The following is a 17,867-nucleotide window of genomic DNA, read 5'->3' on the forward strand; positions in this document are numbered from 1 at the left end:
GTTTATGGGGTCGTTTTTGGGGATGTTTTTGGGTGTTTTTGGGGTATTTTTGGGGTTGTTTATGGGGTGGTTTTTGGGGATGTCTTTGGGGTATTTTCAGGGTTTTTGGGGTATTTTTGGGGATGTTTTTGGGTTGTTTATGGGGCACTTTTCAGGTGTTTTTGGGGTATTTTGGGGGTATTTTTCAGGGTATTTTCGGGGTCTCACCTCCCGGGAGCGCATCAGGTACCGAACCATCCGGCCCCCGCAGCACGGCCAGAGTCTGACTGTCGAAATCCGGGAGCTCATCCCTGCGACAGACGGACAGACGGACAGCGGTGGGACAGACGGACAGACGGACAGAGATGGGACAGACGGACAGGAGATGGGACAGACGGACAGAGGGACAGCGGTGGGACAGACGGACAATGGGGGACAGAGATGGGACAGATGGACAATGGGGGACAATGGGGACAAATCCGGGGAACTCATCCCTGCGAGAGACGGACACACGGACAGAGATGGGACAGATGGACAGAGGTGGGACACAGACAGCCAGGGGACAATGGGGACAGTGATGGGACAGGGGGACAATGGGGACAAATCCGGGGAGCTCATCCCTGGGACAGACGGACAGACGGACAGAGATGGGACAGACAGACACACGGACAGAGATGGGACAGATGGACACACGGACAGCGGTGGGACAGAGGGACAGAGATGGGACAGACGGACAGCGGTGGGACAGATGGACAATGGGGGACAATGGGGACAAATCCAGGGAACTCATCCCTGGGACAGACGGACAGACGGACAGATGGATGGACAGGGAGCTGGACACAGGGACGGACACGGGGACAGACAGACAGACACGGGGATGGACACAAGGACACAGGGACGGACAGACGGACACACAGCCAGACCCAAGGACCAACGGACGGACCCAGGGACGGACAAAAGGATCGAGGGACAGACAAACAGACACACAGATGGACAGAGAGACCCAGGGATGGACAGACGGATGGACACAAGGACGGACAGCCGGACCCTTGGCCAGACCCGAGGATGAGCGAGGATGGACCCAGGGATGGACAGATGGACGGACAGACAGACAGACGGACAGACAGACAGACGGACAGACAGACGGACGGACAGACAGACAGACGGACAGACAGACAGACGGACAGACAGACAGACGGACAGACGGACGGACAGACGGCCGCGCCCACCTGTGATGGAGTCCACCAGCACCTGCCAGCGGTGCAGCTCCTGCTCCAGCTGCCGGATCTCGCGCTTCTGGCGCCGGTCAGCAACGGTCAGCTCTGAGGGACGGACAGACAGACAGACAGACAGACACGGTCAGCTCTGAGGGACGGACAGACAGACAGACAGACAGGGTCAGCTCTGATGGACAGACAGACAGACAGACACGGTCAGCTCTGACGGACAGACAGACAAACAGATGGACAGGGTTAGCTCTGACAGACAGACAGACACACAGACAGACAGAGAGACAGGGTCAGCTCTGACGTACAGACAGACAGACAGACATGGTTAGCTCTGACGGACAGACAGGCAGACAGACAGACAGACACAGTCAGCTCTGACAGATGGACAGACAGACACAGTTAGCTCTGACGGACAGACAGACACGGTCAGCTCTGACAGACAGACACGGTCAGCTCTGACAGACAGACACGGTCAGCTCTGACAGACAGACACGGTTAGCTCTGACAGATAGACAGACAGACATGGTCAGACCTGCATGGACTGACAGACAGACAGACACTGATAGCTCTGACAGACAGACAGACAGGGTCAGCTCTGAGAGACAGACAGACAGACAGATGGACACACAGACAGACAGACAGACAGACAGACAGACAGAGGCTCCGCGCTCTCACCGTGCTCCAGGACCTCGTCCCGCACGTCCCTGTGGGAGGGGCAGAGGTGACACCGAGACCCCAAAACCCCCAAAAAAAACCCAAAAACCCCAAAACCCCCCCAAACCCCTCCATGACCCCCCAAATCCCCCCCAAAAAAAAACCCCCAAAAAAAACCCCAAAAACCCCAAATCCCCCCAGATCCTGACAGACCCCCCAAACCCCCCCCGACCCCCCAAATTTCCCCCAATCAACCCCAAAATCCCCCCAATACCCCCCAACCCTTCAAAGCCCCCCCAGATACCCCAAATTCCCCCCAGAGCCCCCAAAATTCCCCCCAAAATCCCCCCCAGACCCCCCCTGACCACCCCAGGACCCCCCAAATCCCTCCAGGACCCCCCAAATCCCCCCAGGACCCCCCCAATCCCCCCAATCCCCCCCAAATCCCCCCCAATCCCCCCCAAAATCCCCCCAGGACCCCCCAAATCCCCCCCAATCCCCCCAATCCCCCCAAATCCCCCCAGGACCCCCCAAATCCCCCCCAAATCCCCCCAATCCCCCAAAATCCCCCCAATCCCCCCCAGCCCCACCTGAGTTTGCCGTCGTCCAGCAGCTCCTCGGCATCGGAGAAATTCAGGACCTGATCCCCCTTGGGCAGGGGCTGCACTGCAGGGCCGGGGGGTCAGAACCCAAAAAACCCCAAAAAAACCCAAAAAACCCCAAATTCCACCTGATCCCCCTTGGGCAGGGACTGCACTGCAGGGCCAGGGGGTCAGAACCCCCCAAAAAAACCCAAAATCCCCCCAAAATATCACCAAAAATCCCTAATCCCCCTTGGGCAGGGGCTGCACTGCAGGGCCAGGGGGGTCAGACCCCAAAAAACCCCAAAAAAACCCAAAAAAACCCCAAATTCCACCTGATCCCCCTTGGGCAGGGACTGCACTGCAGGGCCGGGGGGGGGGTCAGAACCCCAAAAAACCCCAAAAAACCAAAAAAACCCCCAAATTCCACCTGATCCCCCTTGGGCAGGGGCTGCACTGCAGGGCCGGGGGGTCAGACCCCAAAAAAACCCAAAATCCCCCCCCAAAAAACCCCAAATCCCCCTTGGGCAGGGCCAGGGGAGTCAGACCCCAAAAAACCCAAAAATATCACCAAAAACCCCAAAATCCCCCCAAAAATCCCAAATCCCCCTTGGGGAGGGGCGGCACTGCAGGGCCAGGGGGTCAGAACCCCCAAAAAAACCCAAAAAAAAACCCAAAATCCCCCCCAAAAAACCCCAAATTCCACCTGATCCCCCTTGGGCAGGGGCTGCACTGCAGGGCCAGGGGGTCAGACCCCAAAAAACCCCCAAAAATCCCCCCAAAAAAACCCAAAAACCCCCAAAAAACCCCAAATTCCACCTGATCCCCCTTGGGCAGGGGCTGCACTGCAGGGACGGGGGGGTCAGAACCCCAAAAAACCCAAAAAAACCCCAAATTCCCCCCAAAAATCCCAAATCTCCCTCGGCCAGGGCCAGGGGGGTCAGACCCCAAAAAAACCCAAAAAACCCCAAAAAAAACCCCAAAATCCCAAACCTCCCTTGGGGAGGGGCGGCACTGCAGGGCCAGGGGGGTCAGAACCCCAAAAAAACCCCCCAAAAAACCCAAAAACCCCAAATTCCACTTGATCCCCCTTGGGCAGCGGCTGCACTGCAGGGCCGGGGGGTCAGACCCCAAAAAACCCCAAAAAAAACCCAAAAAATCCCCAAAATATCACCAAAAATCCCAAATCCCCCTTGGGCAGGGGCTGCACTGCAGGGCCAGGGGGTCAGACCCCAAAAAAAAACCCCCAAAAAAACCCAAAAAAACCCCAAAAATCCCAAATCCCCCTCAGGCAGGGGCTGCACTGCAGGGCCAAGGGGTCAGACCCCAAAAAAACCTAAAATCCCCCCCAAAAAACCCCAAAACCCCCCAAAAACCCCAAATCTCCCTTGGGCAGGGGCTGCACTGCAGGGCCGGGGGGTCAGACCCCAAAAAAAACCCAAAAAAACCCAAAAAACCCAAAAAAACCCCAAAAATCCCAAATCCCCCTTGGGCAGGGCCAGGGGGGTCAGACCCCAAAAAAACCCCAAAAAAACCCCAAAAAACCCCAAATTCCACCTGGGACCCCCAAACCCCCCTTGGGCAGGGGCTGCACTGCAGGGCCGGGGGGGTCAGACCCAAAAAAAAACCCCAAAATCCCCCAAAAATTCCCCCCAAATCCCCCCTAGGACCCTCCCAGGGACCCCCAAACTCCCCCAAATTCCCCTCAAAACCCCTCAAATCCCCCTTGGAACCCCCTAAATCCCCCCCAAAACCCTTCCAGGACCCCTCCCCACCTGTGCAGGTGCTACTGGCACAGGAGCTGCTGCACTTTTGGGGTCCTTGAACCTTCCAGGACCTCCCAAATCCCCTCTGGGACCCCCCAATTCCCCCCAAATCCCCCCTGGGACCCCCTAAATGATCCCCAAATCCTTCCAGGACCCTCCCAAAGCCCTCCAGGACCCCCCAAAGCCCCCTCCCCACCTGTGCAGGTGTTACAGGTGCAGGAGCTGCACCCATGGGTGTCCCTTTGGGGGGGGTCTCTGAACCTTCCAGGACCTCCCAAATCCCCCCAAAACCCCCCTGGGACCCCCCAAATCATCCCCAAAACCCTTCCAGGACCCCCCAAATCACCCCAATACCCCCTGGGACCCCCTAAATCATCCCCAAACCTTTCCAGGACCCCCCAAATCCCTCCCCAAGCCCCCTCCCCACCTGTGCAGGTGCTACAGGTGCAGGAGCTGCTGCACTTTGGGGGTCTCTGAACCTTCCAGGACCTCCCAAATCCCCCCTGGGACCCCCCCCAAAACCCTTCCAGGACCCTTTGGGACCCCCTAAATCATCCCCAAATTCCCCCAAATCCCCCCCAAGCCCCCTGCCCACCTGTCTGGTCCTGCAGCAGGTGGTACTGGCGCAGGAGCTGCCAGTGCAGCTGCAGGGCCTTGGGGGTCCTGGCAGGGTAAAACACGGCCGGGTGGCGCTGCAGCAGCTCCTGGAAGGTGTCCAGGGACGGCACCGGGCTCTGGGGACACCAGGGGACAGTTGGGGACAGTTGGGGACAATTGGGGACAGCTGGGGACACCAAGGGACATGGGGACACAACAAGGGACAGGTCCTGGCAGGGTAAAACACAGTGTGGCAGGTCCTGGAAAGTGTCCAGTGAGGGGACAGGGCTCTGGGGACAGCAGGGGACAGTTGGGGACAATTGGGGACACCAGGGGACACCAGGGGACATGGGGACAGGGCAGGGGACAGGTCCTGGCAGGGTAAAACACAGTGTGGCAGCTCCTGGAAGGGGTACAGGGATGGCACCGGGCTCTGGGGACACCAAGGGACACCAAGGGACATGGGGACAGGGCAAGGGACAGGTCCTGGCAGGGTAAAATACAGGGTGTGGCAGGTCCTGGAAAGTGTCCAGTGAGGGGACAGGGCTCTGGGGACAGTTGGGGACACCAAGGGACATGGGGACACAACAGGGGACAGGTCCTGGAAGGTGTCCAGCAAGGGGACAGGACAGTTGGGGACACCAAGGGACACCAAGGGATATGGGGACACAACAAGGGACAGGTCCTGGCAGGGTAAAACACAGAGTGTGGCAGGTCCTGGAAGGGGTACAGGGACGGCACCGGGCTCTGGGGACACCAGGGGACAGTTGGGGACAATTGGGGACAGTTGGGGACAATTGGGGACAGTTGGGGACACCAAGGGACAAGGGGACACAACAAGGGACAGGTCCTGGCAGGGTAAAACACAGGGTGTGGCAGCTCCTGGAAGGGGTCCAGTGAGGGGACAGGGCTCTGGGGACAGTTGGGGACACCAAGGGACACCAGGGGACATGGGGACACAACAGGGGACAGGTCCTGGAAGGTGTCCAGCGAGGGGACAGGGCTCTGGGGACACCAGGGGACAGCTGGGGACACCAAGGGACACCAAGGGACACGGGGACAGGGCAAGGGACAGGTCCTGGCAGGGTAAAACACAGGGTGTGGCAGGTCCTGGAAGGAGTACAGGGACGGCACCGGGCTCTGGGGACAGTTGGGGACACCAAGGGACAAGGGGACAGGGCAAGGGACAGGTCCTGGCAGGGTAAAACATGACATGCAGCAGCTCCTGGAAGGGGTCCAGTGAGGGGACAGGGCTCTGGGGACACCAGGGGACAGGGCAGGGGACATTTGGGGACAGTCCCTCACCCATGGCACCTGGGTCAGCAGCAATGGGGTGACGTTAGGTGACATTTGGGGACATTTGGGGACATTTGGTGGCACTGACTGATGGCACCCGGGTCAGGGGGATGACATTAGATGACATGAGGTGACATTTGGGGACATTAGGTGGCACTGACCGATGGCACCCGGGTCAGCAGGAAGGGGATGATTGACATTGGGTGACATTTGGGGACATTTGGGGACATTTGGTGGCACTGACCGATGGCACTCATGTCAGGGGGGTGATGTTAGGTGACATGAGGTGGCACTTGGTGGCACTGACCGATGGCACCCGGGCCAGCAGGAGGGGGATGATTGACATTGGGTGATGTTAGGGGACATTAGGTGACATGAGGTGACATGAGGTGACATTTGGTGACATTTGGGGACGTTTGGTGGCACTGACCGATGGCACCCGTGTCAGGGGGATGACATGAGGTGACATTTGGTGACATTTGGGGACGTTTGGTGGCACTGACCGATGGCACCCGGGCCAGCAGCTGCTCCTCGGCCTTGCTGAACAGCACCTTGCTCTGGATGGCGGCCACGGCCTCGGGGTGCAGCTGGCGCATGGCCTGGCATGACAGCCTGGGGACACCATTGGGGACATGTGTGACATGTGTGACACCCCTGAGACAGCTGGGACACCCCTGTGACACCCTAATCCCTCAGGGTGCAGCTGGCGCATGGCCTGGCACGACAGCCTGGGGACACCATTGGGGACAGTGGGGACATGTGTGACATGTGTGACATGTGTGACATTGGGGACATCCCTGGGACACCCCTGGGACAGTCCAATCCCTCAGGGTGCAGCTGGCACATGGCCTGGCACGACAGCCTGGGGACAGTGGGGACATGTGTGACACGTGTGACATGTGTGACATGTGTGACGTGTGACATGTGTGACGTGTGACATGTGTGACGTGTGACATGTGTGACACCCCAACCCTCGGGGTGCAGCTGGCGCATGGCCTGGCACGACAGCCTGGGGACACCATTGGGGACATCCCTGTGACACCCCTGGGACACCCTAATCCCTCAGGGACAGCCCCATGGCCTGGCACGACAGCCTGGGGACATTGGGGACATTGGGGACACCCCTGGGACATCCCAACCCCTAAGGGACAGTCCCATGGCCTGGGGACATTGGGGACACCCCTGGGACTGTCCCCAAATCCCTGAGACCCCTTTGGGGACACCCAAACCCCCCCTGAGGCCACCTTGGGGTGCTCAAGCAGAAGCTCCCGGCGCTCCTGGGTGTCCCCACGGGTGTCCCATGGGCGTCCCATTGGTGTCCCATGGGTGTCACCTGTGTCCCCTGAATCCCACAACCCCCCTACACTTGTGGGACCCCCTGAAGCCCCCCAGGACCCCCTAAAGACCCTCGAGGACCCCCAAAGACCCCCCAAATTTCCCTCACTTGCAAGTGATGGGGTCGTAGAGCAGCGAGTGCCAGCGCTCCTGGGTGACCCACGGGTGTCCCATGGGTGTCCCATGGGTGTCCCATTGGTGTCCCATGGGTGTCACCTGTGTCCCCTGAATCCCACGACCCCCCCACACCCGTGGGACCCCCCAAAGACCCCCTGAAGCCCCCAAAGACCCTCTAGGACCCCCCAAATTTCCCTCACTTGCAAATGATGGGATCATAGAGCAGTGAGTGCCAGCGCTCCTGGGTGTCCCATGGGTGTCACCTGTGTCCCCTGAATCCCACGACCCCCCCCACACCTGTGGGACCCCCCAAAGACCCTCGAGGACCCCCAAAGACCCCCGCAATGTCCCTCACTTGCAGATGACGGGGTCGTAGAGCAGCGAGTGCCAGCGCTCCTGGGTGTCCCATGGGTGTCCCATGGGTGTCCCATTGGTGTCCCATGGGTGTCCCATTGGTGTCTCATGGGTGTCACCTGTGTCCCCTGAATCCCACGACCCCCCCACACCTGTGGGACCCCCCAAAGACCCCCAGAAGCCCCCAAAGACCCTCTAGGACCCCCCAAATTTCCCTCCCTTGCAAATCATGGGATCATAGAGCAGCGAGTGCCAGCACCCCTGGGTGTCCCATTGGTGTCCCATGGGTGTCACCTGTATCCCCTGAATCCCACAACCCCCCCACACCTCTGGGACCCCCCAAGACCCCCCAAAGACCCCCCAGGACCCCCGCAATGTCCCTCACTTGCAGATGACGGGGTCGTAGAGCAGCGAGTACCAGCGCTCCTGGGTGTCCCATGGGCGTCCCATGGGTGTCCCATTGGTGTCCCATGGGTGTCACCTGTGTCCCCTGAATCCCATGACCCCCCCACACCTGTGGGACCCCCCAAAGACCCCCAAAGACCCCCCAGGACCCCCGCAATGCCCCTCACTTGCAGATGACGGGGTCGTAGAGCAGCGAGTACCAGCGCTCCTGGGTGTCCCATGGGCGTCCCATGGGTGTCCCATTGGTGTCCCATGGGTGTCACCTGTGTCCCCTGAATCCCATGACCCCCCCACACCTGTGGGACCCCCCAAAGACCCTCGAGAACCCCCCAGGACCCCCGCAATGTCCCTCACTTGCAGATGACGGGGTCGTAGAGCAGCGAGTACCAGCGCTCCTGGATCTCGCGCAGGGTGAAGCGGCAGCTGAACTTCACCCCCAGGTGCACCGAGGTCAGGTCGTTGGTCTGGGGGGGCAAAATCACCCCAAAAATCAACAGGGGAGGGGTCCCGGGGGTGCTGGGGGTGCTGGGGTCACCCCCAAATCCTGCAGGTGAGGGGGAGCCCCCAAAGCCCCCCAGGTGGGGCTGACCTGCACCATAAGGAACCATTGGGACCCTTCTGGGGTTCCCCCAAAATTCCCCAATTAAAGGGGGTCCCCCGGACTTTGGGGGTTCCTCCAATTGAGGAGGGGTTCCCCAGGTGGGTGAGGGTCCCCCAAGTCCCTCCAGGTAAGGAGAGACCCCCAAAACCTCCCCAAAGCCCCCCAGGTGGGTCTGACCTGCACCATAAAGAACCATTGGGACCGTTCAGGGGTTCACCCAAAATCACTCAAAATTCCCCAATTAAAGGGGGTCCCTCGGGGTTTGGGGGGTTCCCCTAATTGAGGAGGGGGTTCCCCAGGTGGGTGGGGGTCCCTCAAGTCCCTCCAGGTGAGGAGAGACCCCCAAAACCTCCTCCCCAAACCCCCCCAGGTGTGCCCTCACCTGCACCACAGTTCCCAAGTGATCATTCAAGGGGTTCCCTCCCAAAATCCCCCAAATCCCCCAACCAAGGCGGATTTTCCCCGGGATTTCGGGGTTTCCCCAATTGAGGGGGGGTCCTCCAGGTGGGTGGGGGTCCCTCAAGTCCCTCCAGGTGAGGAGAGACCCCCAAAACCTCCCCAAACCCCCCCAGGTGTGTCTGACCTGCACCATAAGAAGCCATTGGGACCCTTCTGGGGTTCACCCCAAAATCTCCCCAAATCCCCCAACCAAGGCGGATTTTCCCCGGGGTTTGGGGGTTCCCCCAATTGAGGAGGGGTCCCCCAGGTGGGTGAGGGTCCCCCAGGTGGGAGGGGGTCCCCTAAGTCCCTCTAGGTGAGGAGAGACCCCCAAAACCTCCCCAAAGCCCCCCAGGTGTATCTGACCTGCACCATAAGAAGCCATTGGGCCATAAATCACCATTTTGGACGTTCCCCCAAAATCCCCCCAAAATCCCCCAAATAAGGGGGCTTCACCTGGGGTTTGGGGGTTCCCCAAGTGGGTGGGGGTCCCCCAATTGAGGAGGGGGTCCCTCAAGTCCATCCAGGTAAGGAGAGACCCCCAAAACCTCCCCAAATTCCCCCAGGTGTGTCTGACCTGCACCATAAGAAGCCATTGAGCCGTAAATCATCATTCTGGACGTTCCCCCAAAATCCCCCCAAATTCCCCAACCAAGGCAGATTTTCCCCGGGGTTTGGGGGTTCCCCCAATTGAGGAGGGGTGCCCAAGGTGGGTGGGGGTCTCCCCAGCCCCCCAGATGTGCCCTCACCTGCAGCACAGCGTTGATGAGCAGCAGATCATCCACGACCTGCCCAGGTCCCTTCCTTGGGGTTCCCTCCCAAAATCCCCCCAAATCCCCAACCAAGGCGGATTTTCCCCGGGATTGGGGGTTCCCAAGGTGGGTGAGGGTCCCCCAATTGAGGAGGGGGTCCCTCAAGTCCCTCCAGATGAGGAGAGACCCCCAAAACCTCCCCAAAGCCCCCCAGGTGTGCCCTCACCTGCACCATAAGAAGCCATTGGGTCCTAAGTGACCGTTCTGGGGGTTCCCCCCAAAATCCCCCAATTAAGGAGGGGTTCCCCAATTAAAGGAGGGGTTCCCCAGGTGGGTGGGGGTCCCCCAAGTCCATCCAGATGAGGAGAGACCCCCAAAACCTCCCCAAATCCCCCCAGGTGTGCCCTCACCTTCACCATGAGGTCCTATGTGATCGTTCAGAGATTCCCCCCAAAAATCCTCAAAATTCCCCAATCAAGGGGGTCCCTCCAATTGAGGAGGGGTCTCCCAATCGAGGAGGGGGTCCCCTAAGTCCCTCCAGGTAAGGAGAGACCCCCAAAACCTCCCCAAATTCCCCAGGTGTGTCTGACCTGCACCATAAGAAGCCATTGTGACCGTTCTGAACGTTCCCCCAAAATCCCCCCAAATGCCCCAACCAAGGTGGATTTTCCCCGGGATTTCGGGGTTCCCCGAATTGAGGAGGGGTCCCCCAATTGAGGAGGGGGTCCCCCAAGTCCATCCAGGTGAGGAGAGACCCCCAAAACCTCCCCAAACCCCCCCAGGAGTGCCCTCACCTGCACCACAGTTCCTAAGTGATCATTCAAGGGGTTCCCTCCTAAAACGCCCCCAAATCCCCCAACCAAGGCGGATTTTCCCCTGGGTTTGGGGGTTCCCCCAATTGAGGAGGGGTTCCCCAGGTGGGTGGGGGTCCCTCAAGTCCATCCAGGTGAGGAGAGACCCCCAAAACCTCTCCAAATTCCCCAGGTGTGCCCTCACCTGCACCATAAGAAGCCATTGTGACCATTTTGGGGTTGCCCCCAAATTCCCCAATTAAAGGGGGTCTCCATGTTTGTGGGGGTCCCCCAAGTCCATCCAGGTAAGGAGAGACCCCCAAAACCTCCCCAAATACCCCCAGGTGTGCCCTCATCTGCACCACAGTTCCTAAGTGATCATTCAAGGGGTTCCCTCCCAAAACCCCCCCAAATGCCCCAACCAAGGCGGATTTTCCCCGGAGTTTCGGGGTTCCCCCAATTGAGGGGGGGTCCCCCAGGTGGGTGGGGGTCTCACCTGCAGCACAGCGTTGATGAGCAGCAGATCATCGGCGGGTTTCCAGCGGCCGAGGTCGCGGGGGGCGGGGCTGGGTTTGCTCTTCTTGAGCCGCTTGGGCAGCGCCGGGGGGGGGCCGGGCCCGGGGGGGGGCGGGGGGGGCACGGCCCGGGACACCTGGGGGGGGCAGGGGGGGGTGACCTCTGAGTGACCCCTGAGTGACATCTGAGTGACCCCTGAGTGATCCTGATTGACCCCTGAGTGACCTCTGAGTGACCCTGAGTGACCCCTGAGTGATCCTGATTGACCCCTGAGTGACCTCTGAGTGACCCTGAGTGACCACTGAGTGACCCTGAGTGACCCTGAGTGACCCCTGAGTGACCCCTGAGTGACCCTGAGTGACCCTGAGTGACACCTGAGTGACCACTGAGTGACCCATGAGTGACCCCTGACATCTGAGTGACCCCTGAGTGACCCTGAGTGACCCCTGAGTGACATCTGAGTGACCCTGAGTGACCCCTGAGTGACCAATGAGTGCCAATGAGTGACCCTGAGTGACCAATGAGTGACCTCTGAGTGACCCCTGAGTGACCAATCAGTGACCTCTGAGTGACCCGAGTGACATCAGAGTAACCCTTGAGTGACCCTGAGTGTCCCCTGAGTGACCCCGAGTGACCCCTGAGTGACCCTGAGTGACCCCTGAGTGACCAATGAGTGCCAATGAGTGACCCTGAGTGACCCCTGAGTGATCCCTGTGTGACCCTGAGTGCCCCTGAGTGACCCCTGAGTGACCTCTGAGTGACCCCTGAGTGACTCCTGAGTGACCCTGAGTGACCCCTGAGTGACCCTGAGTGACCCCTGAGTGTCCGCGAGTGACCCCTGAGTGACCCTGAGTGACATCAGAGTGACCCCTGAGTGACCCCTGAGTGACCCCTGAGTGACCCTGACTGAGTGGGGATGGGGGTCCCAAAACCCCCATTTCCCCCAACTCCCAAATTCCCTCCTTTTCCCCCCAAAATTCCCATATTTTTCCCCCAAATTCCCATATTTCCCCCAAATTCCCATATTCCCCCAATTCCCATTTTTTTCCCCAATTCCCCCCTTTCTTTCTTAAATTCCTCCCATATTTTCCCCCCATAATCCCAAATTTTCCCCCCAATTCCCACCATTTTTCCCAATTCACCCCATTTTTCCCAATTTCCCCCATTTTCCCAATTCCCCCTACTTTTCCCCCCATTTTTCCCAATCCCCCCCATTTCCCCCATTTTTCCCAATTTCCCCCCAATTTCCCCCATGTTTCCCAATTTTTCCCAATTCCCCCATTTTTCCCAATTTCCCCCATATTCCCCCAATTTCCCCCCCTTTTTCCCCCCATTTTTCCCAATTTCCCCCAATTCCCCCCATTTTCCCAATTTCCCCCATTTTTCCCAATTCCCCCCATTTTTCCCAATTCTCCCCATTTTCCCCCCATTTTTCCCAATTTCCCCCATTTTTCCCTTTCCCCCATTTTCCCCATTTCCCCACTTTTCCCCAATTTCCCCCCATTTCCCCCAGTTTTCCCCATTTTTCCCAATTTCCCCCAGTTTTCCCCATTTTTCCCAATTTCCCCCATTTTCCCAATTTCCCCCATTTTCCCAATTCCCCCCCATATTCCCCCCAGTTTCCCCCATTTTCCCCAATTCCCCCCATTTTCCCAATTTCCCCCATTTTTCCCAATTCCCCCATTGTTCCCAATTCCCCCCCTTTTTCCCCCAATTTCCCCCATTTTTCCCAATTTCCCCCATTTTCCCAATTCCCCAATTTTTCCCAATTTTCCCCATTTTTCCCAATTTCCCCAATTTTTCCAATTCCCCCATTTTCCCAATTTCCCCCATTTTTCACAATTTCCCCCAATTTCCCCCAGTTTTCCACATTTTCCCCCCCAATTTCCCCCATTTACCCAATTCCCCCATGTTTCCCAGTTTCCCCATTGTTCCCAATTTCCCCCAATTCCCATTTTCCCCAATTTCCCCCATTTTCCCAATTTCCCCCATATTCCCCCATTTTTCCCCCAATTTTCCAATTTCCCCCATTGTTCCCAATTCCCCCCATTTTTCCCATTTTCCCCATTTTTCCCAGTTTCCCTCATTTTCCCCAGTTTCCCCCAATTTTCTCAATTCTCCCCATTTTTCCCAATTTCCCCGATTTTTCCCAGTTCTTCCCATCTTCCCCCCAATTTCCCCCATTTTTCCCAATTTCCCCCATTTTTCCCAATTCCCCCCATTTCCCCCATTTTTCCCATTTTCCCCCATTTCCCCCAATTTCCCCATTTCCCCCATGTTTCCCAATTCCCCCCATGTTTCCCAATTCCCCCCATTTCCCCCATTTTCCCCATTCCCTCACCTTTTTCCTCTCTCCCGGGGGGGGCTCGGCCGCCGCCCCTCCCCCCCCCGCCGGCCCCGCGGCCCCCCCGGCTCTGGGGGGGGGCTCAGGGCCCCCCTTGGCCCGCGAGGACTTGGCCAGGCTGGACTCGACCAGCTCGTCATCGAACTTCCGACGCTTGATGAACCTGGAACAGACTGGGAGTCACTGGGAGGGACTGGGAGGGACTGGGGGCTTGGCCAGGCTGGACTCGACCAGCTCGTCATCGAACTTGCGCCGCTTGATGAACCTGGAACAGACTGGGAGTCACTGGGAGTCACTGGGAGGGACTGGGGGGCACTGGGAACCAGTGGGAGTGAGCTGGGATTGACTGGGATTGACTGGGGTTAACTGGGATGGACTGGGATGGACTGGGAGCTTGGCCAGGCTGGACTCGACCAGCTCGTCATCGAATTTCCGACGCTTGATGAACCTGGAACAGACTGGGAGTGACTGGGAGGGACTGGGAACCATTGGAGTTAACTGGGATTAACTGGGAGCTTGGCCAGGCTGGACTCGACCAGCTCGTCATCGAACTTCCGACGCTTGATGAACCTGGAACAGACTGGGAGTGACTGGGGGGCACTGGGAGGGACTGGGATGGACTGGGAGTGAGCTGGGATGGACTGGAGTTCACTGGGATGGACTGGGATTGACTGGAGCACTTGGCCAGGCTGGACTCGACCAGCTCAGCGTTGAATTTCCGACACTTGATGAACCTAAAAACCAAACTGGGAGTGACTGGGAGTGACTGGGAACCACTGGGAGGGCAGCACGGGGCACTGGGATGGACTGGAGTTAACTGGGATGGACTGGGAGGGCACTGGGGGCTTGGCCAGGCTGGACTCGACCAGCTCGTCATCGAACTTGCGCCGCTTGATGAACCTGGAAAACCAAACTGGAGTGACTGGGAGGGACTGGGAGGGACTGGGAGGCACTAGGAACCACTGGGAGGGAGCTGGGATGGACTGGAGTTAACTGGGATGGACTGGGAGGGAGCTGGAGTTAACTGGGATGGACTGGGAGGGAGCTGGAGTTAACTGGGATGGACTGGGAGCTTGGCCAGGCTGGACTCGACCAGCTCGTCATCGAACTTGCGCCGCTTGATGAACCTGCAACGGCAAACTGGGATTAACTGGGAGCCACTGGGAGGGACTGGGAACCACTGGGAGTGAGCTGGGATGGACTGGAGTTAACTGGGATGGACTGGAGTTAACTGGGATGGACTGGAGGCTTGGCCAGGCTGGACTCGACCAGCTCGTCATCGAACTTGCGCCGCTTGATGAACCTGCAACGGCAAACTGGGATTAACTGGGAGCCACTGGGAGGGACTGGGAACCACTGGGAGTGAGCTGGGATGGACTGGAGTTAACTGGGATGGACTGGAGTTAACTGGGATGGACTGGAGGCTTGGCCAGGCTGGACTCGACCAGCTCGTCATCGAACTTGCGACGCTTGATGAACCTGGAACGGCAAACTGGGAGTGACTGGGAGGGACTGGGAGGGACTGGGAGGGACTGGGAGGGAGCTGGAGTTAACTGGGATTGATTGGAGCACTTGGCCAGGCTGGACTCGACCAGCTCGTCATCGAACTTCCGACGCTTGATGAACCTGGAACAGACTGGAGTGACTGGGAGGGACTGGGAACCACTGGGAGGGACTGGGATGGACTGGGAGGGAGCTGGAGTTAACTGGGATGGACTGGGATGGAACTGGGATGGACTGGGGGTTTGGCCAGGCTGTACTCGGCCAGCTCAGCGTCCAATTTGCAACACTTGATGAACCTGGAAACCAAACTGGGAGTGACTGGGGGGGACTGGGAGGGACTGGGATGGACTGGGAACCACTGGGAATCACTGGAAACCAGTGGGAGTGAGCTGGGATTGACTGGAGTTAACTGGGATGGACTGGGGTTGACTGGAGCACTTGGCCAGGCTGGACTCGACCAGCTCGTCATCGAACTTGCGACGCTTGATGAACCTGGAACAGACTGGGAGTGACTGGGAGGGACTGGGAGCCACTGGGAGTGAGCTGGGATTGACTGGAGTTAACTGGGATGGACTGGGAGGGAGCTGGGGTTAACTGGGATGGACTGGGATGGACTGGGAGCTTGGCCAGGCTGGACTCAACCAGCTCGTCATCGAATTTCCGACGCTTGATGAACCTGCAAACCAAACTGGGAGTGACTGGGAGGGACTGGGAGCCACTGGGAGCCACTGGGAGGGACTGGGAGTGAGCTGGGATGGACTGGAGTTAACTGGGATGGAACTGGGATTGACTGGGGGCTTTGCCAGGCTGGACTCGACCAGCTCACTGTCGAATTTCCGACACTTGATGAACCTGGAACACCAAACTGGGAGTGACTGGGAGGGACTGGGAGGGACTGGGAGGGACTGGGAGGGACTGGGATGGAGCCGGGATTGACTGGGATGGACTGGAGTTAACTGGGATGGACTGGGATTGACTGGGATGGACTGGAGGCTTGGCCAGGCTGGACTCGACCAGCTCATTGTCCAATTTCCGATGCCTGATGAACCTGGAACAGACTGGGAGGGACTGGGAGGGACTGGGAGGGCCCACGGGGTGTCCCCAGGTGTCCCCAAGTGTCCCCACCCTCACCCCAGGCTGGGCTCAGCTCCAACCCCCCAACCCCACCTTGTGTCCCCTCCCTGTGTCCCCTCTCTGTGTCCCCTGGCTGTCCCCTGTGTCCCCTACCTGTCCCTGATGTCCCCAGGCTGTTCCCAAGGTGTCCCTTACCTAGAGGAGCTGCGCCGTTTGGGGACAGTCCCTGCTCTGTGTGTCCCCTGTGTCCCCAGTCTGTCCCCAGTGTCCCCAGTGTCCCCAGTGTGTCCCTTACCTGGAGGAGCTGCGCCGTTTGGGGACAGTCCCCACGGGGGTGGCCGGGCCCCGTTTGGGCCCCGCCAGGGACTCCTCGTCCTCGGAGCGGCTGGTGGCCATGGTGGCATCTGGGGACACAAAAATGTCACCCCAGGGTCACCCCAGGACTGTGACACAGCCTGGGGACAGATGAGGGACAATGGGGACACAGGGCAGGGGGACATGGAGGGGACATTGGTGGCCATGGTAGCATCTGGGGACACAGCAGTGTCACCCCAGTGTCACCCCAGGACTGTGACACAGCCCGGGGACAATGGGGACACAGGGCAGGGGGACATGGAGGGGATGCTGGTGGCCATGGTGGCATCTGGGGACACAAAAATGTCACCCCAGTGTCACCTCAGAACCATGATACAGCCTGGGGACAGCTGAGGGACAATGGGGACACAGGGCAGGGGGACACTGGTGGCCATGGTGGCATCTGGGGACACAGCAGTGTCACCCCAGTGTCACCCCAGGGGTCACACCACACTTGGGGAGGGGGTTGGGGACAATGGGGACACAGGGGAGGGAACAGGGAGGGGACAAAGGACCCTCCTGGATGCCACCACACCCTGGGGGACACTGAGGGACGCTTGGGGACACTGGGGGACAGCAGAGGTGATACGAGGAGGGACTGGGGACAAGATGGGGACAGAGAGGGGACACGGGCGGTCTGGGGACACTGAGAGGGACAGGACGGGGTCTGGGGACACTGAGGGACAATGAGGTGACACAGAGGGGACACAGAAGGTGACAGGAGGGTTTGGTGACACTGAGGGGACAGTGAGGTGACACGAAGAGGGCGCCAGCCCCTCACGGCGCCCCCAGCCCCAAACCCGGGCCTGACGCGGGCGCGATCCCGACCTCCCCGCCCCGACCGCCACCACCGCTGTCCCCAAAGCCCTCCCGATGTCACCAAAGCCCCTCCCGGGGTCCCCAAAACCCCTCCCGGTGTCCCCAAGGCCTCACCAGCCCCAGCAGCTCCCGGCCGCCATGGCGGCGCCACTTCCGGCCCGCGCCGGAAGCAGAATTACGTCACGAACCCCGCCATGTTGGAGGTTCCGCTGAAGCCTCAGAGCGAGGCGCCATCTTGAGTGTGGGCAGGGCCGCGCTGGGGGCGCTTCAGGCGCCGTTACCGGGTTGTGGCCGGTTCGGAGCGGCCGGAAGGGAGCCGTGAGGTGAGGGCGTGTCCGGTTAGTCCGGACATACGGTCGGGA

At 59.3% G+C, this 17,867-nt stretch overlaps 1 protein-coding gene across 1 annotated transcript; it reads right to left on the reverse strand.

Moving 5' to 3' along the window:
* Nucleotides 1–207: 207 nt before the first annotated feature.
* MCRS1 (microspherule protein 1) lies at nt 208–17,764 on the reverse strand (the record flags this gene model as incomplete). The annotated part of the gene is given in 13 exon segments (XM_074534016.1): nt 208–243; nt 245–272; nt 581–599; nt 1,209–1,301; nt 1,884–1,912; nt 2,453–2,528; nt 4,805–4,943; nt 6,606–6,714; nt 8,668–8,777; nt 11,392–11,547; nt 13,753–13,918; nt 16,628–16,736; nt 17,620–17,764. Coding segments are annotated over 12 exon segments (1,062 nt in total), but the record flags the coding sequence as incomplete, so codon positions are not given.
* Between the last annotated feature and the right edge of the window lie 103 nt (nt 17,765–17,867).

This window comes from Zonotrichia albicollis, unplaced genomic scaffold (assembly GCF_047830755.1).
Source record: "Zonotrichia albicollis isolate bZonAlb1 unplaced genomic scaffold, bZonAlb1.hap1 Scaffold_240, whole genome shotgun sequence".
In the NCBI taxonomy this organism is placed as follows: Eukaryota; Metazoa; Chordata; class Aves; order Passeriformes; family Passerellidae; genus Zonotrichia; species Zonotrichia albicollis.